We start from the raw sequence: 24966 nt of genomic DNA on the forward strand, positions 1-24966 counted from the left end.
CATAAAGAAAAAATAAGCTCTTTTTGACGGATGGAGGGGTGATTTTGAAATTTTTAATCCTCCAACTAAAATATAAATTTATTTATGCGAGAGTTGAATTATTGATTTATATGCCATATACTAACATTCTGACTATTAGCTGTATAAGTTTACCAAGTATTTGTTGTTCTTTTTGGACACCATTTACCAAAGTCTTCTACTTCTTAACTTACATATAACCATAACATCTTGATTTTGTTATTGGATTACATATTAATCTGCTACTACTTAATTCGAGAGTTACAGTGATAATAGACAACATTGATTAGCTAAGTTCCTCATGTCTGTGTTCGTATAATGTCTTACTGATAATATTAGTCTTTGCTTTGCAATCTAAATTCTAATTAGTCAAACCACCAACAACTACATTCTTTGCATCATTGTTTTCACATGTTTCCTAGCTCTTTTCATTTGATTTTGGTTTTTTATTTTTTAAATGAGTGTAAAGATAAATTTACATCCTTGAATTGGATTTGTGAGGATAATTTAGGCAATAAATTTGGGTTTAAAGAGATATTGAAAGTTTAATTAAAAACAATATGGATGTAAAGAGTAAGTTAGGTGTAGAAAGAAGTTCAATGGTTTCAAATAAAATTTCCATTTAAATAATATCAACATAATATTTGGAAGTTCCTCAGATTAGCTTGGCTAGTCTATGTGACTCGACATTGTAACGCTAGCTATATTATTATCAAAGCTATTGCGTAAAAATTGAATTCTCAATTGAATAGAAAACCAATTATACATATAAACATATATATACTTTGTTTTGGTAAATCAAAAGCTCAAAATGTTAAATAGCAAGGAGGGAAAGTGACTACCAATAAAAATCTGGGAACTCGTTTGTTTTTGTGCGTTTGTACAGTTGCTAACTTATTCCTCTCTTCGACCAGAAAAAACCAACTTCTCATCCCTTTTTTCGGTAGTTTTCTCACAATGTTGCAGTGCTATTCGTGCGTGTTGCAACAGTGACTTGAGCTTTGGCCAAAAAAAAGACTTCACCTGCATATAGGAGCAGGCCGGAGAAGGTAAAGTCACTGTAATATCTTGCTTAGATTTCAACAGTGATCACTTTTGGAGAGAGAGAGACACAGAGAGAGAGAGAGAGAGAGAGAGAGAGAGAGAGAGAGAGAGAGAGAGAGAGAGAGAGAGAGAGAGGTTTGAGCTGTTACAGCTGCTCTGAGGTTGACATTAGAATGTATATAAAGTTCTCAATCTCCTTGCTTAGCCATTTTCGTTCAATTTACGTTGTGAGGCTGATTCATGTTTAGCTAATTAAGGGACTTGAAATACAAATATCTTGGCCAGAATTATAGATATAGAATTTAGATTGAAATACTCATAGTAATGTACCTTGTTAAAAAAATACTGCAATCTCAAAATTCAACACAACAAAGTTTATTTTCGTGATTTTGATCTCACACAATGTATAGAAAAACTTGTTTAGGATAGTAGATTGCAATCCCAAAATAAAGCATTTTGTAATTTGGTGGTCGCATCGATTTGACTTCAATAATCACCCACGGAGCTGATTTAGTCAAATCATTTTGACAAAGTTTTTCCCCGCATGTATATTATGGGGTGGCAAACAAATTGATTGTTAGATAGATCATATCACAATTAGAATTTACAAAAGCTATGTATTATAATTCATGAATTAGAAAAAAATAATGTAAGGAGTGGTTTGTTTGTAGGCAATCAGATATGAAAATGAAATGAAAGTAATGTAACAAGCAAAACCTAGGCCCGCGGGAGTAAATGCTAACGTGATCGAAAGTGGTCCTCTCCGACTCCATCCATGCACACACCCACATATATGTGCCTTCAAATATAATCAACGGAAAAAAAAAAATATATATATATATATATAATTAACGGATAAAAATAATGCTAGATAGACCAATTTTTTATACCACTTTTATAAATCATATGATCTATCATCAATAAGAATTAGAGCATGATTCTAATAATTCAATCATCAACTACGTCATATAATTTGTAAAAATATAGTTTCTTGCATAATACAAAATATGTAACTCCAAGGCCAACGAAGCACGAATGAAAAGCATGCAGTATGAACATCTTTTTTGGGGCTCCATTAGTCGTACTTAACCTAATAATTAGCCACTATTGCTTGCATGTATAATTTAGTCCAACAACAATTCATTACGCCACCAATGCTTAACTTACCTATTCACCAAGTACATGTCATTCTGTTATTTACTCGAACAATGATTATCTGCCCTCCCACTTCTGGTGCCCTCCCGTGCCCTCCCGTGCCCTCCTTTTTGTGTGGTCACAGTTAAGCCACGTCAACATTTTATATTACTATTCATTGTTGTCTTATTATCTCTATAAAAAAAACAATATAAAATGTTGACGTGGCTTAATCGTGACCACACAAAACAGGAGGGCACAGGAGGGCACCGGAAGTGGGAGGGACAATCCTTGTCCTATTTACTCAAGAAGAAAAAAGTGATTTATGCGCATTTTTTGTAATCCTGTTATTTTATTTTATTTTTTTTCAACTTTTGTAGAAATAGAATAGGTGAGATTAGCTATTCGTCAACAGTCGTGTGCGAGACACCAACCCTCTTTTGAAAGAAAAAAGACCGTTGAACCCAGAAACCCCCGCCCGTCCTATTTTTTAAATGAATTTAATTAAAAGAGAATCAGGTAATAACACAAATAAATAATAGTTGGTGTGCGAAAACTATTTTTCTTATTCAAATATGAGCTTACTCTATACCTCATTTACTTTTAGTAAGTAAGACTCTAACATGTGTAGAGACGCATCGATCATTTAGGATATAAACACCGTAAAAGAAATTGGGGCCCATGAACATTTACATGGCATGCATTGACATGACCTCCACGAGACATTTAATCGGTATATTATCTGGTACAGTGAAGAAACAACATATGTGATATATATAGAAGAAGATATATATTTTACACACATACACATTTGGAGTCATTGGAAAATGACACATATAGTTGCTTCATGCTGTGGTCTCTTTGCTTCAATTGAATGCATTCAGCAAGAGTTGGTGAGTGACCACCATCAAATTTTGGGTCCAATGTAAAAAACCAAGTATTTCCAAGCGGTGCTGTAATTACAACAGTTCACAGGTATGAAAATCAAAAGAGAGTGAAACTTTGAATTTTTGAAACATGAGAAAACTTCCTACAACTGCACCAAGTCTTCTGTGTAAGAGCTGAGATAAAACCCTAATGCCAATGAGGTGACTGTGTTTTGTGTTGGTCCCGCATTTGGGAAAGATGGAGGTGATGATTCAGGTGAATATTATCTTATCACTAATTTGTCCAGAGGAGAGCGGTCTCGTGAAGTTGGAGAGGCTAGTCACGGACTCTGATGGGATAGTACCATGGTGGTGGGACTTGACCATTTCACATAGAACATGCATGTATGTCTGTATATATGTTCGAGAATAACATCCCCCCTGGGCCCCTGTAAGATTTGAGTTAGGTATCACCTTTCACCTCCCAAAAAAAAAATATGAAAAAAGTTAAAAGGACTACTGCGTTGTCCGAACTTAGTCCAAAGTGCGTTGCAGTAGAGTGCCATGGGGTGTGCAGCAAAACAAGTGTCAGCAGAGCCGCTGACAGAGTTTGTAGATGGTTTGGAAGTTAGGTTGTACCACTCTTAAAAACAGAAGACCGGAGAACAACTTGCGCATATATCGTTATGCTATATAATCTCATATACAATCTCATGTGAAGAATATTTTTACAGGACATTATATTATTGACGTAAAACGATGTAAGATGATGATGTATTGTTACTTACATGTAATCGTTATACAAAAGTCAATGATGTATATACTTATATATGTACCAATTGATATAGCAGATGATCAATCAAGCCATTCTCTGAATTACAGACTTATTATTTCCTGCACTTATTTTCTTTATGCTGCTCTCACTGTTGGTCTCTCCTTTTCTACAGACGTATCCGTGTCATAAAAATATTTTTCCTACACTACAGTATGCCCTAATGCGGAAAAAAACGTACCTTAGACGAGACTGAAAACCCATGAAGACATGAGTTCATTCGAGTTGGCTCGACCAACGTGTTGCTTTTCTCTACACCTAAATTCAACTCTCTCTCCCTGTCTTTTAGATTGTATTAGAATATCGTTTAGATAAAAGAAATGAAAACCCATGATTAGTTAATCCATTTATGTTGAGAAAAAACATGATCAAAAGGGAAAAAAACCAACTCTGGTGCTTGGAATTTCAACATTGTGTGCATAAATATGGCCCATGAACCGTAACCAATCTGTTCCATTGGTCCTAAACAGAACATTATTTTGCTCCGAGCCTCAATAATATTGTTACAACTGCTGGCCCATACTGCTGATTTCACTATCTTTTCTCTGTATGGGGACAGTTTGTTGAGTGTGAAGGGTCAAGGCAGTTGGACAGTTGGTTATTTCTTCTTAGTTCTTATCATCCAAAATCTATATACAAAATGTACAAGATTTGCCTTCTTCAACTTGACGGCATCATACTCTTCCCAAATATGCACGTTTTCCTTTTAGCAAAACCAAAAGTAATCATCTGATCTCTTTATGAAGCCAAAAATAGAAAGAGAATAAAAATGTCGTACCCAGTGCACAAGGCTCCCGCTTTACGCAGGGCAAACGATGCTTAGAAAACTAGGAAAACCAAGTTTTGAACTTAAAAGTTTCCCAACCACCAAATCTGTGGAGTAAACATATTCTGCTTGTAAATTCCAAGCCAAGAATGGTGAAATTTCATCAGATTTGGCAATTGGCATATGCCTAATGTAATGTCTAAGAGATGCAATCACATTGCTTGCAGCAACAAAATAAAAGATATATTTGTACTTCAAAATTTCCTATTCTCGCTGGGTTGAATTTAATATTCACTTTCTTTTGGACTATGAGACTACCACACCACCACGAAACGTGCAGCTATGGTCCCTCAACTCATCAAAATGTGCAGCTATGGTCCCTCAACTAAAAATCCATTACCATTGGTCCCTCAACTTTAATTCAACTAGAGAAATGATCCCTTAACTTTAACCCAGTTGTAGTAATGGTCCTTCCAACATAACTCGTTTTGACAAAATTTTTGATGTAGTTGACGAAAATGACCATAATTACACGCTTTGATGAGTTGAGGGACCCTAATTATATAAATGGTTATTCCAACATAACTTATTTTGACAAAATTTTGACGAAATTGATGAAAGGGACTATAGGTACACATTTTGATAAGTTGAGGGACCAATGATAATTGATTTTTAGTTGAGGGATCATTGCTCTAATTTGATTAAAGTTGAGGGATCATTGCTACAATTTACTCTGAAAAGATTCGTTAGGGTTTTGAAATATTGTGAGGTACATAGCTGAGCACCCAATTGGCAAATTTCCAGGCGCCACCAACTCCACTGCTCCTTCTTCTATCAACGCCTGCAACCACAACACACAAAAATGCTCATATAATTAACTAAATTAATTTAGTGAGAAATTTTTGTTCAAAAGTTGCTAGAAATTGGATTTTTAATTTATATGCTTACATTTGTGGCTTTAGAAACTGCCTCAACAACAAATGGGACTAAAATTTTGACCTGTCTAATGCTCCAACCAGAAAAGAAAGGGCAATTGTAATCGTTTCCACCTATCTCTCCCACCAGAAAGAGAGCCTTCTTGAAGTAGATGTCACACTCTGTTAATTAAATGTGAGTTAATTTAAGAAAATTAGATTACAGATAGAATTGTGGGTTAATGTAAGGCGTGTTTGTTAACTATTTCGCTTTCAGTGCAAATGAAATGGTTATCAAACGTGCTCATAGAACTACACTTTCTAATAGTCATTAAAATTACTTACCTTGTTTGGTGTTGCAAAGTGAGGGCTTAAGCTTCTTAAACCAACCAAGCTGAGTGCTCAGGGAATCGTTTGTCCACAAACTAGATCCTATATTTCTTTGGCAAAAGAATTCCGGGGAAAGTGCAGTGGCTCCAGCAACAGCAAAGTTTACTCCATGGTCACAATTATAATGTTGGCCATTATTTAGGGCAAGATAGGGCGGCAAATATGGTACCCGAAATACCTCAGCTACAACCATTATATCAAGGGTTCTTTAGATATAGATCCTTGCAATGTGGAGAAAATTAAGTTTCAAGGGCTAAAGCCATATTTTTAGTTATATGGGTTCTTTAGATATAGATCCTTGCAATTTTTATTTTCTAGATAAAAACCCACCATGTTATTGTAAACTACATTGCAAAAGATGAAGATTGGTACAAAGGAAGAGAAAGAATTGGTAGAGAGAAACAAAAGAGATTGTATTGATTGATTAGAGAAAATGTATACAAATGAACTTAAGGAAATGATAGCTATACAATCCTTTATATAGTCATATATCCGAATTACAATAATACCCTTCTAACTATATTTCTGTTATATCAGTTATTAGTTATAAATTTCCAAATAAAATCCAAATTTGAAAATGATTGCCAAGTAGAAAAATAATTGACCTATTATTACAAGATATTTACAACTTGTACCACAATATTCAAAATAAATCAATAAATGTAATTACTCACCTTAATTACAATGAACAAATAGTTATTACCCCCTAACATATAAATATATATATATATATACACGCGTTTAAATGTATATAGTACTATCATAAGTTCAATATATATATACAGAGAGCTTAAGGGGAGGGATCCCCATTTTTTGAAAAAAATGGGGATTAGGTGTGGGGCCCACTTCACATTGAATTTCAACGATCCGAACCGTCTATTTTGTTAGTCTCGATTCATAGATCACCCTTGCAAAATATTAGCTAAATTGGAAATGTTTAAGACATCTACTTGGGTTCAAGGAAATGAACGAATACTTTGTTATATAAGAAAAAATGAAATTTGATCTTGATAATTAAATAGGCAAATAGTTTCGGATGATCTATGAATCGAGACTAACAAAATAGACGGTTCAGATCGTTGAAATTCGATGTGAAGTGGGCCCCACACCTAATCCCCATTTTTTTCAAAAAATGGGGATCCCTCCCCTTAAGCTCTCTCTCGATATATATATATATATATATATATATATGCACAGTACTACACACATTCAAATGTATATAGTAATAGTACTACCATAAGCTCAATATATATCCACATGCACACAAACTCACACACACACACACAGATATATATATATATATATATATGCACAGTACTACATATACGTTTATACTAATTAATCTACCTGTACGTAAATTTATGGTGAGCAACTAACATAATTTTGTAGGTAAATTAATGTTCAATCAAATAACATTCTTTTATTTAGTAGGTAATATATTTTCCATGTATTATTACATATATTTGGGACATTTTATTATTATAAGATATATGTACAAATAATAGGTAGATTAATTTTGAACAAATAAAATTGCTTTATTTTGTAAGTAAATTAATTTTGAATCAAATAACATTCTTCATTATGTAGGTATTTTATTTTGTATGTATCATATATTGGACACATTTTATTATTATATGTACAAATAATAGGTCAATTAGTATTGAATAAAAAAATATTATTTTTTTATGTAGGTACATTATTTTGCATGTATTTTTGCATCTATTGGGTTTGCTTTATTATGTAGGTAAATTATTTTGCATGTACTTTACATTTATTGGGTAAATTATTTTGCATTTTTTAAGCATCTAACATTTTAAAATTTGAATAGTAGCTGCACTAAATCAAATAATATTTTTTTGTAGGTAAATTATTTTGCATGAATTTTTACGATATCATACATGTTTTTTTTGTTATATATATGTGTGTGTGTGAAATAATTTACCTACATTTATATGTAAAATATAATTTGATTGACTAAACTAAGCATGTATTATTACATATATTAGGCATGTTTTATTGTTATAATTATATATTATGCAATAAATTTATTATTTATTTGTAGACATCGAAATTTCGGTAAATAAATGTTGACCGATAAATTAAAGTGTCAACGCTCATGTATTACATAAATTTTACACGTAGCGTGCGACTCAACGAAAATTGAAATGAGTTGGAAAAGTTATCAAATAGGACACGTGTCAACACCTGGCAGAAACAACTTATTTCATCTGGGATATTATATTCAAAATTAGGCCTTGGAAATTTCTATAAATACAAGCCCATTTCATTCATTTGAGGGGAACCAATTCATATTACACCTTGAAGCTCTGAAGCTTTGAAACTCCGAAGCTCTCAAGCATCCAGGTTCCCGAAGAATCAAGAAAGCTCGCTTCGTTCTTCGTTCTTCGTTCTTCGTCCATCGCTCTTTCAAGATCAAGCCCCAACGGCCCTTTGGATCAACAATCATCCACCTTCAAGATCAAGCCCCGACGGCCCTTGAAGAAAGTGTTCTTCGTTCATCGTTCTTCCAAGATCAAGCCCCAACGGCCCTTTGGATCAACAAACGTCGACAAATCCACACATCCAACCGTTCTTCAAGATTAAGCCCAAAAGCCCCTTGAAGATCTGTTCATCACTGTTTCTTCAAGATCAAGCCCAAAAGCCCTTGAAGATCCGCTCAAATCCACTTTCAAAGATAAAGCCCACGGCCCTTTGAAGAAACTTCCAACTGTTCATCCAAGATCAAGCCTTGACGGCCCTTGGATCAACAAAATATCCATAAATCAACACCTTACGAAGATCGAATAAGAGGATAAATTTGAGAGAGATTGTAACCCAAAACATCATCAAATACCAATATTTGTTTGTGCACGTTCGTTCTTGTCTCTTTCGTTTCAGGAATTTTCCGTGTTTACAAATTGGCACGCCCAATGGGACAATCTCTACCTCTCATCTCTTTCTCCGTTCAAGGAATCCAAGCACACCTCAAAGTCAATGGCATCAAGCAAGGGACAAGCCGTCTTGCAACCACTGAGGGAAGGATCCTAAGCACTTCTGCCGCAAACGGACAATCCATTGGCGCCACAACCGCTCCTCAACATGCCACTTCAAAATTGGTGCCGCTAAAAGAGCAAGGGGAGCATCCAAGGTGTGAGTATGTCATCAACCTGACCTCGCTGGGGGCACCGAAGCACGATGTTGGGGCACACAAGATGACATCCCAAAGCAGCCAACGACGTTCTTCATCAGCATCCTGGATGTCTAAAGGAAAGTCACGTCTATTGGTCGCACAAGTCATGACTATCGGCGTTACCTCCGTTGAAGAACAACTGGCTCAAATGAATGAAGCAATAGCAAGGCTAACCCGAACTGTGGAAGAAAAAGACTTGCAAATTGCAGCACTCGTCAATCGACTAGAGGCGCAGGACGGCGATAAACCCGACCCAGAGAATGATCCACTAAAGAGAAGAGATGACGAAGAAGATGAGCCTCAGGTAGAGAAAAATGATGCGAAGCCGGAGCCAGACCAAGCAGCGGCACTCATGGGATCTCTTTCTATCCAGCAGCTACAAGAGATGATCACCAACACCATCAAGGCACAGTACGAAGGGAGCTCATATACCTCCGGGTTGTACTCAAAGCCGTATTCAAAGAAGATCGACGCCTTAAGGATGCCGAGGGGTTATCAACCACCAAAGTTCATGCAATTTGATGGAAAGGGAAACCCGAAACAGCACGTTGCCCACTTCGTTGAAACTTGCAACAACGCAGGAACCGAAGGGGATTACCTCGCCAAGCAGTTTGTGCGCTCGCTGAAAGGAAACGCCTTTGAGTGGTACACAGACCTAGAGCCTGAGTCCATCAACAGCTGGGAGCAATTAGAGCGGGAATTCCTCAACCGCTTCTACAGCACCCGCCGCACTGTGAGCATGCTAGAGCTAACGAGCACAAAACAGTGAAAGGACGAGCCAGTCATTGACTACATCAACAGATGGCGCACTCTAAGCCTCGACTGTAAAGACAGGCTCTCGGAAACCTCTTCAATCGAGATGTGCATCCAAGGTATGCAATGGGGTTTGCAATACATCCTTCAAGGCATTAAACCACGGACCTTCGAGGAATTGGCCACCCGCGCCCATGACATGGAGTTGAGCATCGCCCATCATGGGAAGAAAGAACCGATCGCCGACTACAAGAACGACAAAGTTCTTGGGACAAAGGTGGAAAAGGCTGCATGGAAACCCACCAAGGAAGCGATGACGGTCAACACATCTCCCGTCAAAATATCCACACGAGGCAAGGCGATTCAAACCGAAGCTTTTCATGATCAAGAGATGCGTAGACGCACTTTGAAGGAGCTTGAGGAGAAGACTTATCCATTCCCCGACTCTGATGTGGTTGCCATGTTAGATGACCTGTTGGACAAGAAGGTGATCAGTTTGCCTGAGTGCAGACGACCGGAAGAGATGAATCGTACCGACAGTCCAAGATACTGTAAATTCCACCGCTTCATCAGTCATCCGACAGAAAAATGTTTCGTGCTGAAAGATCTCATCATGAAGCTGACTCAGAAAGGAATCATCGAGCTAGATCTTGACGATATGGTGGAGTCAAACTATACCACATCCACTTTTGGCTCTTCCGACTCAAAGTTTTCACCTCAACCGCTGGGGGCATCCTCCAAGACAAGCAAAATTGAAGGATGGACTCAAGTCACTCCTAAGAAATTGCACAAGAAGCATACGTCTCCTCCACAAGTCCGCCAATCGGAAAGGGGGCAAAGCAGCTCTTGTCAACCTTCAAAGCAACGTGAACATGTTGAAGATGATAAAATTGCGACACAAAGATCGTCCGTTGCCATCACGATGCGTGATTTCTTGCCCGAAGACTTCTTCAACTACTCAGTCAAGGCTCCTTGCTATGAAGATTGCGAGGAACGACTCTCTCAGATTGCTTGACAAATTCACCAAAGCTCCTCGCCTGCATGAGCCTAAAATGCATGGCACAAATGCTCCTTGTCTGCACGAGTTGAAACTGCGAACGACACCAAAGCTCCTCGCCTGCATGATCCTAAACTGCATGGCACAAATGCTCCTTGTCTGCATGAGTTGAAACTGCGAACGACACCAAAGCTCCTCGCCTGCATGAGCTCAAACTGCAACACGGCACCAAATGCTCCTTGCTCCGCTCCCTGCAAATTCCTCTACCCATCACCTAAATTTATACAGAAAAATATATAATAAAAAAAGGGGATGGTGGAGCAAAGTGGTGCTGGCACCACGTGAAAAAAAGAAAAGAAAATGGGAATGGTGGATCAGCACCATGTGAAAGCAAAAAAATAAAAAAAATAAACAAATAATAATAATAATAATAATAATAATAATAAAATAAAAATAAATAAATAAATAAAAATATATAAATATATATGATAAAAATAATAATAATAATAAAAAATAAAAAAAAAAGGAGAGAAGGTGGATTCTTGGTGGCTAACACCATGCAAAGGGGAAGGGTTTTTTAGAATGGTGGATCAGTCCACGTGAAAAAAATATACATATATATATATATATACATACATAATACATGTATGTATATAGCAACAAAAAAAAAATGCATTGAGAGAAATAGAAGTCCATTTTATTTATTTTTCTGGAAATTTTACATAAATTTGCATTATACATACCTTAAAAAAAAAAAAAAATCAAATCAAATTTACAAGAGGGGATCTTCAAGGACGATCAGTTGCCGCCTCACCACTCGGCAGAGCTCCAGAAATGAGAGGCGCCGGAGGTTGACTGTTTGAAGCCACACCACTCGGCGGAACTCCAGGAAGAGGAGACACCAAAGGTTGATCATTTGGAGCTCCATTACGCGGTGCAGCCCCAGAAGACGAAGGCAAATGTTGTTGGAACAAACCCACAAACCTCCGATGATCAAGTAAAATCTGACCATCGGATTCCTGCATCTGGTCAATCTTCTTCTTCATGTTTGTGGCATAGTTGTGTGCGAGCTTGTGCAACTGTTTATTCTCATGCTTGAGCCCCCTAATCTCCTGTTTGAGACTCATCACTTCAGCCGCCAACGATTCAACTTGACGGGTTCGAGCAAATAGGCGTTGGGCCATGTTGGACACAGAACCCGCACACTGCACACTAAGAGCGAGAGACTCCTTAACAGCCAACTCATCAGACCGCCTGGAAAGTAGTCTGTTATCTTTGGGGGTGACAAGGTTCCGGGCCACCACCGCAACGGTCATATCATTCTTCATCACCGAATCCCCAACGGTGAGAGGACCAGTAGGGGATATGAAGGATGGGCGCCATATGTTATCTGGAGAAGATGAGACTACCTCTTCATCAAGGTTCAAATCAAAACGACGATCGGAGGGTCCAGACATTTTCAAAGGTGTTGAAGAAAGAAGAGGTCGGACAAATCAAGACCTTAGAAGTGCAAGAAGGGAGTTTCTACAAGCGAAAATTCAAGTGTGCTTTGAAACGAACTGCGTGCCTCTATAAAAAAAATCGGCACTCGACGGGATTTCAGAGATCGAAGAGGTGAGCTCAGAGTTCGAAAATGCCGATTCAAAAATCGAAGAGGCAAGCTCAGAAATCGGAGAAGCATCTTGCTTTTCCAGACGCGTTAGCACCCGTCACACGCAAACTCAGCTTTGCGGAAATCACGGGCAATTTGTTAAAGCGCCAATCCCAGATATCGAAGAGGCGCCAGTCTTTTTCAGCCTCGTCAGCACCCGTCACGCGCAAACTCAGCTTTGCGAAATCACGGGCAATTTGTCGAAGCGCCGATCCCAGATATCGAAGAGGCGCCAGTCTTTTTCAGCCTCGTCAACACCTGTCATATGCACACTCAACTTTGCGCAAATCACGGGCAATTTGTCGAAGATTTTCGGTGAAGGAGAAAGCACATGAAGTATACTGTTCAATCATCCAACGGTTGCCGACACGAGTGAAAGAATAGTACCTCTACAGGTGTTAAAGAACTTCCTATAACTGTCCACCTTTACCTTCCATAGCAAGGCAGACATACAGAGCCTTTCTTCATCTCCAAAAATGCTTTCCCAACGAAACCTCTCGAGTCATTCAGTGTTCCTTATTCCTTGGAGTACCTCTGCAAGCCAATGACTCCAAAGCAAAAGTATCTCATATCACCAGGGTAGAAAGCAAGAGTATCTCATATCATGCACTCTCCCTGTCCTTTCCTTTGTCATTGTTCTTACCTGCAAAGATAAGGATAAAGAAAGCAATATGCCGGAACCTCCACTCAAACTCGGGTAAGGAACCGACTGCTTGGAACCCTTCCCTGATTGCCTACCTAGCACTACTCTCGAGTACTCGTCTCCCACTGCTGCTGTACTTCCAAAGAACCTGCCACATCTACCTGGAGAACAGATAAGGCAAGTGAAAATGATACCTTGCAGCATGTGGAGACAACGTGCAGAAGGAACAAGCAGAGAAGAATGCGGTCTGCACAGTCAACTCAGCAGAAGGAGTCCGAGCTGAAGAACTCGAGAAGCTGCCACATCTGCCTGAAGAAACAAGCAGAGAAGAATGCAGTCTGCACAGTCAACTCAGCAGAAGGAGTCCGAGCTGAAGAACTCGAGAAGCTGCCACATCTTCCTAAAGAAACAAGCAGAGAAGAATGCAGCATGCACAGTCAGCTCAGCAGAAAGAGTCTGAGATGAAGAACTCGAGAAGATGCCGCATCTGCCTGAGGACGGTGAACTCGTTTTTGACCCTCAAATTCTTGGGTCGACTTACTAGGCGTTGTGGGCTGCACGTGCCGATTCACCACCCTTGAATCAAATCCTTAAAGATCAAGTCACCAACTGGAAGAAGAGCCCATCAATCTTGAAGATCATACCGCTGACCAAACTGCTCAGGTGTGAATTAGAAAGATTGAACAAAGCAACAAGTCGTCACCTTCACCTCGTGCCTGCTTGCAATATGTTCAAGTCAACCTTCAAGAATCAAGCCTCGACGGCCCTTGAAGAAGTTTCCAACCAAATTCAAGATCAAGCCTCGACGGCCATCGAGGAAATCACAAGTCTGATTCAAGATCAAGTGTCTACCACCCTTGAATCAAAACCTAGTTCAAGAATAAGCTGTGGAAAATCAACAATTGGAGGAATCCAGAAAATCCTCCAACCCAGTTCAAGATCAAAGCTATGGAAAGTCAACAAAGCGCAAAAATAAATACGTGCCGATTCATCCACTACCAAAGCCAAAGATCATCTACCACATGAAGCTCCTTGTGGCCCAATTTCAACCTTCAAGATCAAGCCTCGACGGCCCTGGAAGAAATTTCGAACAAAAAGTTCAAGAACAAGCCTCAACGGCCCTTGAAGAAATCTCAAGCCCAATTCAAGATTAAGCCTCAACGACCCTTGAAGAAATTTCTAGCCCAATTCAAGATCAAGCCTCGACGGCTCTTGGATCGACGTCTACAGTAAGGGACTTCAAAACGCATCTCCTACACGTGACAAGCACATGAATACGACGCGCCTTGAAGTGGGGGCATTTGTAGACATCGAAATTTCGGTAAATAAATGTTGACCGATAAATTAAAGTGTCAACGCTCATGTATTACATAAATTTTACACGTAGCGTGCGACTCAACGAAAATTGAAATGAGTTGGAAAAGTTATCAAATAGGACACGTGTCAACACCTGGCAGAAACAACTTATTTCATCTGGGATATTATATTCAAAATTAGGCCTTGGAAATTTCTATAAATACAAGCCCATTTCATTCATTTGAGGGGAACCAATTCATATTACACCTTGAAGCTCTGAAGCTCTGAAACTCCGAAGCTCTCAAGCATCCAGGTTCCCGAAGAATCAAGAAAGCTCTCTTCGTTCTTCGTTCTTCGTCCATCGCTCTTTCAAGATCAAGCCCCAACGGCCCTTTGGATCAACAATCATCCACCTTCAAGATCAAGCCCCGACGACCCTTGAAGAAAGTGTTCTTCGTTCATCGTTCTTCCAAGATCAAGCCTCAACGGCCCTTTGGATCAACAAACGTCGACAAATCCACACATCCAACCGTTCTTCAAGATTAAGCCCAAAAGCCCCTTGAAGATCTGTTCATCACTGTTTCTTCAAGATCAAGCCCAAAAGCCCTTGAAGATCCGCTCAAATCCACCTTCAAAGATAAAGCCCACGGCCCTTTGAAGAAACTTCCAACTGTTCATCCAAGATCAAGCCTTGACGGCCCTTGGATCAACAAAATATCCATAAATAAACACCTTACGGAGATCGAATCAGAGGATAAATTTGAGAGAGATTGTAACCCAAAACATCATCAAATACCAATATTTGTTTGTGCACGTTCGTTCTTGTCTCTTTCGTTTCAGGAATTTTCCGTGTTTACATTATTATTTATTATTTTTGTAAAATCATTAAATCTTCCTTTCAATTTGTATAGAATTAATTGTGTACATTAAACATTCAAATAGGGGTATTTTAGGCATCAAAATTTTTTAAATGTGTAAGGTCAAATATAATTAATGAATTTGTTGAAGTGGAATCTAGTCAATGGGTTTTATTGGAGTAAAAAACTTATGTTGGGTTTTATGTGGAGAAAATTAAGTTTCAGGGCTAAAGCCATATTTTCAGGGGAAATTTTATTTGAACCCATATAACATTTTTTTATACCCAACTTACTCTCTACACTCATATTATTTTTAATTAAACTATCAATATCTCTTTAAACTCAAATTTACTACTTAAATTAACCTTGGAGACCCAATTCAATATATAAATCTCTCTTTACACCCATTCAAAAATAAAAACTCATAATCAATGTTCTACAACTTATTCAAGGCGTACATAGAGCAATATCTCTCACATATTTGTCTTGTGCTTAGTGGAGTTCAAATCTTTTGCACTCATAAGGATTGCAGCCCCTCTGTGGCTTTTCTAATTTAACCCAACTTAACATTGTTAAGTCTTATGTTATCTTCTACTTGCAAAAACAATCTTAATTGCAAAAGGAGTAACTTAATAACTTAATCAAACTCATCGTATCATGTTGCAAAAACAATCTTAATTGCAGAAAGAGTACACTGCAATTACCTCATAGCCACACCCAGAAATCACCACCTGCAAAAGAAACCCAAATAAGAATTAAAACCCAATAATCAAAGTGAACCTAAGACACATTGTTTATACAAAATTAGTTCTAACCTTAATCCCAAATTTGTTGAATCGATAATTAACCTCAGAATCAGATGCTTGAATCAAAAGGAAGCATGAATTTCCTCGTGTTATTCGGTCTTTCCCACCAGAATCCAATCTATGACATATTTTTCACTCTGACATACAAAGTCAAGGACGTGGTGGATACTGGATATGATTTAGTACTCGTCACTCTGATGTACAATTGAGTCGAGTTTAAATAATTATGTTGCTAATATTCGATCCTTACTCCTGCATTTGTCACATTCAAGCATAATTTTAATTAGAGCTAGGTATAAATTGCCCAACTGCTTCGTAGAGGATTTTGTTGAGATTATATCGATTCATCCTTTGGTTGGAGGATTCAAAACTTTAAAATCACCACTATCGGTCAAAAAGAGCTTGTTTTTTATTGTATGAGAGTGTCTTAGTATTTTAGCTAGAATGAATGTGGAATAAAGATTGTGTGATGATAGAGTTTGATGTGATGAGAGGGTTTGATTATTAAGTGGGTTTATTGATAAATTTTAATTTTATTGTTAGTTTTATCTTGTACTTGATGGTAATTATGCAATAGGGTAAAAAGGATAATTCACATTTAAAGTTTAAGTTGGGTGTAGAGAGAGGTTATGTGGGTCCAAATAAAATTTCCCTATTTTCAGTTATATCAATTGTCACATACTTTTACTATATTTCCATGCATAGTATGTAATATGGGTTACATACCAGTGAAATCAACGATGAGTCGTCCATCAGAGCATCGGCCGGTTGCATGTTTGAAAAATGTCTCTCCATAAGGGAGGTTTCCGATGGCTGGGAATGACGGGGCTGTTGTGAATGACTCATATTTTGAGCTGGCAATAAGGAAGTGACATGTGTTTGCTTTCGGTGGAAATATCACATGGTGTGGGCTGCATGAAAATTGCAGACAAGTGTTGCAAAGTAAAAGCAAAAGTGAGTTTGCCTTTTGACTTTGGGAGCATTGCAAGAAATGTGATGATGACTTGGCCTTTATTTAATGCAAGGAAATGTTTGCATTAGGTATGCTTGTCGAGGGAGAAGACTTGCATCAAAAAAGCATCCAAGGTGGAGAGAGCATTCGGCTCTCCCATGGGAAAGGTTGAACATAGGTTGAGAGAAAATCAAGATAACTAGAGTGAAAAGTATTATAGTGAAAGAATTCTTGGGGTAAAGTGAGGCTCTTGAGAAAATTCTATGAGTTGGTGTGCAAGGGATTCGGGATTGAGTTATGTTGATTTAACTCATGTATACTTGTACTGTTATTCATAGTGAAGAGCAATATCTCTCCGGGGACGTAAGCATGTTTTTGCCAAACCTCGTAAATTTCTCAATGTTTTTATTTCTTGTATTTTATTCTGTTCAACTGAGTGTGATTTGATGAGGTTGTAATCTGAATCTCGTTTCCGCACTAACGAACGGGCCAAGGCATAACAATTGGTATCAGAGCATCGTTGGAGGCTTTGGTTCGTTGGAGGTCCAGATTTGTTGTTCACCATGGAATTTTCAGTTGAGCAGTTTAATGGGAGAGGCGGTTTTACGCCTGAAGAAATGGAAGCCGTGTTTAGAGATGCTTGGATCAACTGCGAAAGTTGATGTTGAAGAAGAAGACAAATGTCTCTCTCTTCTTACCTCACTTTCAGATTTGTACGAGAACCTAGTGAAACTTTACTACATGAAAGATACAGTAAGTTTGGAGCAGGTGCAAGCTTCTTTGGTGTGGAATGATACACAAAAGAAGATGACCATGGATGATGGTGGGCACAAAACTGCTTTCGTTGTTCAAGGTTGGAATCGTGGAAGAAAATTAGAAAGAGGATCTGAGAGAGAGCAGGTTCAGATCCGGTTCCGAAGGCAAGGATCCATAGTGCTACAGGTGTTAGGCCGGGTTGTAGCAAATTTGTGGCAGAAAGCTTCGAGTATGCCCTCTAGGTACTCAGAAGCAACACTTCTCTTGATGATGTATAGTCTCAAGTGTTGTAGGGGTTTTGTAGCAGGTGGAGCTATAGGATTCATAGCTGATCAGATGGTTCTGAGGTAGAAGGAAGTGTAGGAATTTTGTCTGGCTCGATGGGTTGTTGCTGGAAACGGGCGCGCTAATGAGTTTCCAGGTTGCAGACAATGAAGAGGAGGAAAACCTGTTGGAGGAGACGAAGGTGTGTCGAGATCCTGTCTGAAGCTAAATGGTGATTTTTAGCTTGCAGCAGCTGCACATGCATTGGCAGTGACTGAATCGGAACAGGACCAACGATGTTGATTCAGGGTGTGCATGCTAGTACGTAAGGCCAATGGACTTTGGTGATAGGTGCAAGGATTTTTGCACTGTATATTCGCCAAGGTGGAAATTGTTGTGATTGGCTTATATTTTGAGCTGGCAACAATGAAGCGACCTATGTTTGCTTTCCGTGGAAATATCACATGGTGTGGGCTGCATGAAAGTTGCAGACAAGTGCTATAAAGTAAAAGCAAAAGTGGGTTTGCCTTTTGACTTTGGGAGCATTGCAAGAAATGTGATGATGGCTTGGCCTTTATTTAATGCAAGGAAATGTTTGCATTAGGTATGCTTGCCGAGGGAGAAGGCTTGCATCAGAAAAGCATCCAAGGTGGAGAGAGCATTCGGCTCTCCCATGGGAAAGGTTGAACATGGGTTGAGAGAAAATCAAGAGAGCTAGAGTGAAAAGTATTCTAGTGAAAGAACTCTTGGGGTAGAGTGATGTTCTTGAGAAAATTCTATGAGTGGGTGTGCAAGGGATTCGGGATTGAGTTATGTTGATTTAACTCATGTATACTTGTACTGTTATTCATAGTGAAGAGCAATATCTCTCCGGGGACGTAGGCATGTTTTTGCCGAACCTCGTAAATTTCTCAGTGCCTTTATTTCTTGTATTTTATTCTGTTCAACTGAGTGTGATTTGATGAGGTTGTAATCTGAATCTCGTTTTCGCACTAACGAACGGGCCAAGGCACAACAGGGGCACCAGAGACAAGGTAATTTCCAGTGTCACTAAGGGAGTCACCGAAGTTGAATATTGCCTTGTATGGTTGACTAGATAAAACAGTACACAAGGCCATGCACAAATAAAAAGCTAGGACTAGGACGGTAAACAACTTTATGTTGTTTGTGTTCAAGGTGAAGATTGATATGGAAATGAGAGGTAAACTAATAATATTTGGCAATTCGATCGGCTTAATTTGTTTGCGTTTTATATAGTACAGAAATAAGATGGAATAATTAAATTAAAGATGGGACTAGAACAAATTAATTAATTAACTAAATTAGTACTGTGGTGGTCTTATGGGGATCAATATCAGCAAATAAGGTTAAGGACAGCCGAGCTACCTTCCAACTAAACTTTGTTTTTTAACGGTGAGGTCAAATGGTAAAATATATTACGTACACTAAATCAAGGAACCGACCAATGTTGAAACAAAAGCTAGCAGACATGTTTTTGTGTAGTTGTTGAATCATGTCATAGTGTTTCTCTCAAACACTCTTGTTGCTAGCTAATGTGGGGAATATCCACGTATCTTACTGCTTATGTTAAATTGTTGAGGGGTCATTTGATAATATTTTTTGTTTTTACTTTTTTGAAATTGAAAACGAAAGTCTTGTTTAGTAACTACTTTCAGTATTAAGTTTTCGAAAAAATAAACATTGAAGATTGCTTCCTTGAGTTTTCAAAATTTATTGTTGAGTTTTCACCTTTTAGTTTTCAAGTTTTTATTTTTCTTATTGAAAGTAATTACCAAACAAAATTTTAGTTAAAAAAAAAACTAAAAATTAAAACTAAATTATTATCAAACAGTCCTTTAATTATCGACCAAAAAAAAAGTATATGTTAATTGTCCTTAGTCGGTTCAATTACTTGGTCAACTCTGAAATCCTTCGTAAAATTGTTTTATCTCCACCAACTCTATCAATTCTTTTAACACCATGAAATGGAAAAGTATACTCAGTTGGAAGGTGTTCTTGGGTGCTGATGCACCATGAGGATGATGATCGATTCTAATTATATTTAAATTCTTGAGTGCTAGGGTGGATTAGTATTTATAAGTTGATCAATTAATATTATATTTCTGATTTTTTTTGTCTTAAATTGTGTTATACTAACAAAAGGAAAGTGGCTTGTAGGTTAAGTATTATAAGAAAGAGTAATACTTAGCTACTCAAAGATGAGTATGAAATCCCACTCAAAACTCTTAGTGTTTTAATCACAAAACTTTGTGCTTATGATAAGAACCGTTCATATTATGAATCACAACTGTAAAGATCATCTCTGCAAAAAAAAAATTAAAACTAAGGTCGTTTAGTCAATCTATTGTAGCAAATACATAGACGGTTCATAATGCTTTTACCAATACCGTTAATTTGTTTTTAAATAGTTCGATGATTAAATGACCTTAGTTTTAATTGATTTTTGCAAAGGCGATCTTTATAGAGTGATTTATAATATGAACGGTTCTGATTATAAACACGAAGTTCTATAAATTGACAACGAACAATTTTGATTATGAATTCCTACTCATCTGTGAGTAGTCAAGTATTGTTCTATAAGAAAATTTACTTGATATCTGTGCAGTCAGATTTCTGTGTTCGGTTCTCCTTTTCTTTATATATTTATGTATCAAGCCAACAACCCCTTTTGGGCTCACAAGCTTCACCAAAAAGTTTTGGACAAAAATGCCCCCAAAACAAAAAATTTCAAAAGAAACCCAAAATAATGCAGGGGTATTTTTGTCATTTTAACAATGTTTTTTAATAATTAATTCTTTTTGTATAGTTTTTTTTTAATTTTTTTAATTAGTACCTCACAATAGGCTAGCAATAATGTGATTCAATCAGTTGTTCATTAAATATTATTTTCTCTATTTTTAAACACGTTCAAAACATCTTAAGAGGCGTGTAATGCCGGTTATAAAAAAAAGTCTTTCACACGCCTATAATAATGTGATTAAATTAGTTGTCAAATATTTTTTATTTTTTATTTTTTGAACAAATGATATCATCTACACTAAGGGGGAGGGGGTGTGTTTAGCCTCACAATGGACTAGTAATAATGTGATTCAATCAGTTGTTTATTAAATATTATTTTCTCTATTCCTAATGTCAATTCAATATAATGTAGATGAAAATTGAAAGATCGATTTTATTATGTGAATTCAGTTGCTTTGATTGGTTTGTGAGGGATTTTTTCTAGCATGATCTAAGATTATTCATTTACTTCAAATATTTGACTTTCCTTTTGTCAATTCACGCATATAAATACATTTTGAAACGTGAAAGTCGCACGTAGTACGCTGTGATTCAAAAAATAATGTCTTTTGAATGCGCTCCAACAACCCATTTTGGGGACACAAGCTTTACCAAAAAATTTTGGACAAAAATACCCCCAAAACAAAAAAATTCAAAAGCAACCCAAAATAATGCAGGGGTATTTTTGTTATTTTAATAGTGATTTTTAATAATTAATTCTTTTTGTACATTTTTAATTTTTTTTTTAATTAGTACCCCAGAATAGGCTAGCAATAATGTAATTCAATAAGTTGTTCATTAAATATTATTTTCTCTATTTTTAAACACGTTCAAAACATCTTGAGAGGCATGTAACGCCGGTTATAAAAAAGATATTTGCACGCGCATAATAATGTGATTAAATTAGTTGTCAAATGATTGTTTTTTTATTTTTTGAACAAATGATATTATCTACACTAAGGGAGATGAGGTGGGCTTAGTCTCACAATGGGCTAGCAATAATGTGATTCAATCAGTTGTTTATTAAATATTATTTTCTCTATTCCTAATGTAAATTCAATAAAATGTAGGTAGAAATTGAAAGACCGATTTTATTATGTGAATTCAACTACTTTGATTGGTTTGTGAGGGGTTTTTTCTAGCATGATCAAATATTATTCATTTACTTCAAATATTTGACTTTCCTTTTGTCAATTCACGCATATAAATATATTTAAAACGTGTAAGTAACGCGTAGCACCCCGTGATTCAAAAATCACGTGCGTGTACGAAGGCTAGTCATTTCTAAAGAAAGCAAGGAAACTAAAGTGAAATGTCTTGATGCATGCTTCAAGTACGTTTGTCCAGAGTCTATAATCATAAAGTTATACGTAAGACTTAGTAAAATGGTCAAGGATGGAACCCATGGCAATGTAGCGATAGGCTGCTTCTGTATGGTGAATCCCATCCCAATGTGCATACAAGTTGGGATCCTTGCAGGTTGTTGAACATGGCCTTCCACGCAGTGCTGAACAATTGTAATTGTACGGTCATCCCCCTCCGCGACAGGCTGTTAGAACACTTTCGAACCCTGCATATATCAAAACAAGTCCAATTTACCAATAAAAAACACATGGTTCGAGAGTAACACAGCCACTCGGTGTTGCTAATATATTTTATAATATGAATGGACAAAGAGTATATGTTTTAATTGGGGTATAGTATTAATAAGTAAAACATGTGAACTGTCTCACACCAAATGTTGTGAGTACAATCACCCTGAAGAATTTCTCGGAATAGAAGATGGAATTTGACCGTAATGCTGAGGAGCATGATAAAAGGGCTTGGATGCACCATAGTAATCAGCATATAGAATCCTTGCAGATGGGTATTTTTGTATGAGTGTCCCCAAGGCACGTTTGAGCTCCTTTTTGTGGTACTTAGAGAAATCATTGTGAACTTTCAAACACCCATTTCCATCATAATTAGGTACAAATTAACTTGAGCACCCAGTCGGCAATTTTCCAGGCACCACCAACTCCACTGTCCTCCTTCTATTAATGCCTGCAGTCACAACAAAAAAGAAACCCATAGAATTTATTAATTATGCGACAAATTTTTGAGTGTATGATTTACTAGCAATTGACATAAATTTATATAATATTACTTAAACACATAAAATGTTGATGATGTCCTTTTTAATATAGGTGAGTATTACGTGCATACAATATTGTGATCATTTTTTTTTGTCTAATACAAGTGAGTAACATTATTGTTCATACATATATATACATACATATATATATATATATATATATATATATATGGTTACACTTGTGGCCTTAGAAATTGTATCAACAACAGGAGGTACTAAGGCTTTGGCCTGTTCAATGCTCCAACCCGAAAATAAAGCGTAATCGTAATCGTTTCCGCTAGAAAAAGTACCTTTCTGACATAGTTGTCACACTTTGGTAAAAAATGAAATGTATTAAGAAATTAGAATATAGATAGAATTGCGGGTTTACTAAAATTTCTACTCCTTCCTGAACATTACGAAGAAAAAAAGGTCAATGAATTCTAGCACCAATATCCATGGAATAAGATGACATTCCTACAAGGACAACTCTCTGACTTCAAGAACTCAACAGTCACAGTTAACCGTGTGTGTACCCAATAAGCACATAACTCAACAGTCACAGAACCATGCATGTACCCAATAAACACATAAATTTTCTTTAGTCACGCCATCTTGATTCATAGTATGTATGTGCCTATTAATGTTTTTTTTTTCTTTCAGGGAATGCTGATATTGTCACCTTTCTTGAAGCAAAATATCGCCTTGTAAGGTTGAGCGGTAGCTGCTAAAATTATAGTGCATGTCGACATGCATACATAAAATGCTAGGATTTAATACATAAATAACTTTATGTTAAACTGATTAGTGATGATCAAGGTGAAGATGAAGTTGGGACATTGGACGGCTTTAAGATGAAGATACATGATTGAGACTTTTCATACAATTAATTAACGATGTGAATTTTTTTTTATTTTTTAAATATATGTTTGAAGTCTTCGTTTAATCATGTAAATCAATATATTGAGGGAACATTGTTTATTTTGATGTAAGTGAAATTGAAATGTTGAAAGTCAACGGGGATGAAGCTCAGATGGTAGAGCGCTCGCTTAGCATGCGAGAGGCACGGGGATCGATACCCCGCATCTCCATTTTGTATTTTTTTTCCCTTTTTATTTCCTGTCCTACCAACGACATCAAAGATACTGTCGTTTGTGAAAAACGTCGTGTCGTTTATTTTTTCACCATCAAACCTTCCACCAAGGACTTCTCAAAGTCAAACATACTACTAGTTTGCTTTTGCACCACCAAACCTTCCACAACGAGAAACGTGTCTTCGTGGTTCAGTCTCTGGAAACTTCTAAATGTGAAAGGAATGGACTTTACAGAGTACTGGCTGAACTATTTCTAGGTAGAATGGTAGATAGCTAGGTTAATTGTATACCTAAAAACAGACTGTTGTAGTATTCTATCTCTTTTGTGTTTACAATACTCATCACGACAATCCTCATTAATATTTGCAACAGAGTGAGGGGTTAACCATTTATGTTAGTTATTTGATGACTCAAAGGCGAAAACATGACATATTTAGTATTTATACTTTCTTGATTTTGACTTTATATTTGGTCAATCTTCTTGTTGACATACCGATTAAATATTGACACTATAACATCTCTAATTGTCTGACGCAGAAACTAACCATCATATAAGCTAGAGGGGTGTGGTAAAATGGCCATGCATGCGGTGGCAAATTTTATATACGATGATATTATTGAGCTAAGATGTTAGGGGCAATTTGGCGCATGCATGGATGACTGTGACCGCTCATTGATATATTACTGATGTAACATACACCGGTGGCCTTAGTTGTTGCTCCGACACCATACTGAAGCTTTGAGTTGTTATTATAATACATTTCTAGCTACGTGCTTATGATGCTTTTTTGCAGTTGAGAGTTTTAAATATTTAGACGTCTTCAACTAGAC

The 24966-nt window shown here is 37.1% G+C and overlaps 1 protein-coding gene across 1 annotated transcript; it reads right to left on the minus strand.

The window, feature by feature from the left end:
• Positions 1–5381: 5381 nt before the first annotated feature.
• On the minus strand, positions 5382–19247 carry LOC126622934 (GDSL esterase/lipase At5g45910-like). Its single transcript, XM_050291606.1, has 6 exons — positions 19146–19247; positions 18594–18603; positions 16884–16970; positions 5920–6147; positions 5609–5757; positions 5382–5501 (listed from the first exon to the last, which is right to left on the minus strand). The coding sequence occupies exons 1-6, from the start codon at positions 19245–19247 to the stop codon at positions 5382–5384; spliced, it is 696 nt and encodes a 231-aa protein (XP_050147563.1).
• Positions 19248–24966: the final 5719 nt, after the last annotated feature.

This window comes from Malus sylvestris, chromosome 5 (assembly GCF_916048215.2).
Source record: "Malus sylvestris chromosome 5, drMalSylv7.2, whole genome shotgun sequence".
In the NCBI taxonomy this organism is placed as follows: Eukaryota; Viridiplantae; Streptophyta; class Magnoliopsida; order Rosales; family Rosaceae; genus Malus; species Malus sylvestris.

Coding starts and splice junctions, on each gene's coding strand:
- LOC126622934 (XM_050291606.1), bottom strand. CDS start 19,247: ATGGCCTTGTGTACTGTTTTATCTAGTCAACCATACAAGGCAATATTC. Junction 6,148..16,883: donor ACTCATCGTTGATTTCACTG/GTATGTAACCCA, acceptor TAATGGTTGTAG/CTGAGGTATTTCGGGTACCA. Junction 5,758..5,919: donor ACTTTGCAACACCAAACAAG/GTAAGTAATTTT, acceptor TTTAATTAACAG/AGTGTGACATCTACTTCAAG.